The following is a 1,077-nucleotide window of genomic DNA, read 5'->3' as shown; positions in this document are numbered from 1 at the left end:
GCTGTCAAGGAGTACGCTTTTGCTCGGCAACACAAGCAGGACCAGTGCCGTACGTTTCTGCGCGAACTCCGCGCCATGCGCCAGCTTGAGCACCCAAACATCGTTCCAGTCCTTGGTGCGCTTCTGGACGTGCACAGTGGCCACCCCAGCGCCTACTTGGTGCAGCCGTGGTGTACCCAAGGAGATCTGCAGCAGTGGCTCGGCAAGGCGCGGCATCTGGCCACCTCGACCGTCGTTGCGAGTTTGATGACGCAGCTGCGCATGGCCCTGGCGTTTATGCATAGCAAAGGCCTGGTGCACCGAGATGTCAAGCTGAGCAACGTCATGCTGGATGGCGAGGAGGACCAACCTGTTGTGCGGCTCGGTGATTTCGACATTGCCAAGGCTGCCGCTGAAGCCACCATGTTGCCTTGCACTGCTACTGCGTCGTCGGGCACGGCGGGCTATGTAGCACCGGAGGTGCTTTTCGGTCGGGGTCGTGTGGGGGCGCGTCCGGCACAGGATGCCTTTTCCTTTGGCTGTGTTGTCTACAACACCTACATGTTCCCACAAACGGTGCCACCTGCTCACCCACGGGATGATGAGGTCGTGTATCAATGCAGATGGAGTATACCAGCGAGAGATGATGTTTGCAGCTTTCCGCATCTGGCTGCTGAGGTCAGTGATGAATTTTTGACTGGATCAGGCAAGACCAGCTCATTCTAAGCTCATAAAACTTTTTCCATTGCAGATGTGCGATTCGTCGAGTGATTTGTACAAGGAAACGCGGGCTTTGCTTGCAACAGATCCAAAGCAACGGCCGAGCCTATTGAGCGGCCGGCAGATTGCAGAACGACCTGTCGCCGCCCATGCCGGGCCAGCCATTGAAGTTTTGCGCAATTCACCCGAGCTTATCCCAGAGGTGCGTTCGTTGTTGATGCAATGCTTACCTCGACATGAAGACTGATTTGGATGTACCGTGCAACTAGGTTGCTGAGCTGCTGAAGCAGCTGAGCATTGATGGGCAAGGGCCAGCTAACATTCAGGTGCAGCGGGTGGAGCGGGTACAAAACCCCGTGCTGTGGGAGCGCTACAGCG

At 56.8% G+C, this 1,077-nt stretch overlaps 1 protein-coding gene across 1 annotated transcript in view; it reads left to right on the top strand.

The window, feature by feature from the left end:
• The window catches only part of MONBRDRAFT_30595 (uncharacterized protein), a gene marked incomplete at both ends in the record, with an annotated part of 2,979 nt that extends 2,274 nt beyond the window's left edge, over positions 1 to 705 (top strand). The window contains one exon of the mRNA XM_001751037.1: positions 85 to 705. Within this exon, the coding sequence (XP_001751089.1) occupies positions 85 to 705 (621 nt within the window). The remainder of the gene's footprint in view (positions 1 to 84) is intronic.
• Between the last annotated feature and the right edge of the window lie 372 nt (positions 706 to 1,077).

This window comes from Monosiga brevicollis, genomic scaffold (genome assembly GCF_000002865.3).
Source record: "Monosiga brevicollis MX1 MONBRscaffold_92 genomic scaffold, whole genome shotgun sequence".
NCBI classification, from domain to species: domain Eukaryota; class Choanoflagellata; order Craspedida; family Salpingoecidae; genus Monosiga; species Monosiga brevicollis.
This window is presented reverse-complemented; position numbering and strand designations above follow the sequence as displayed.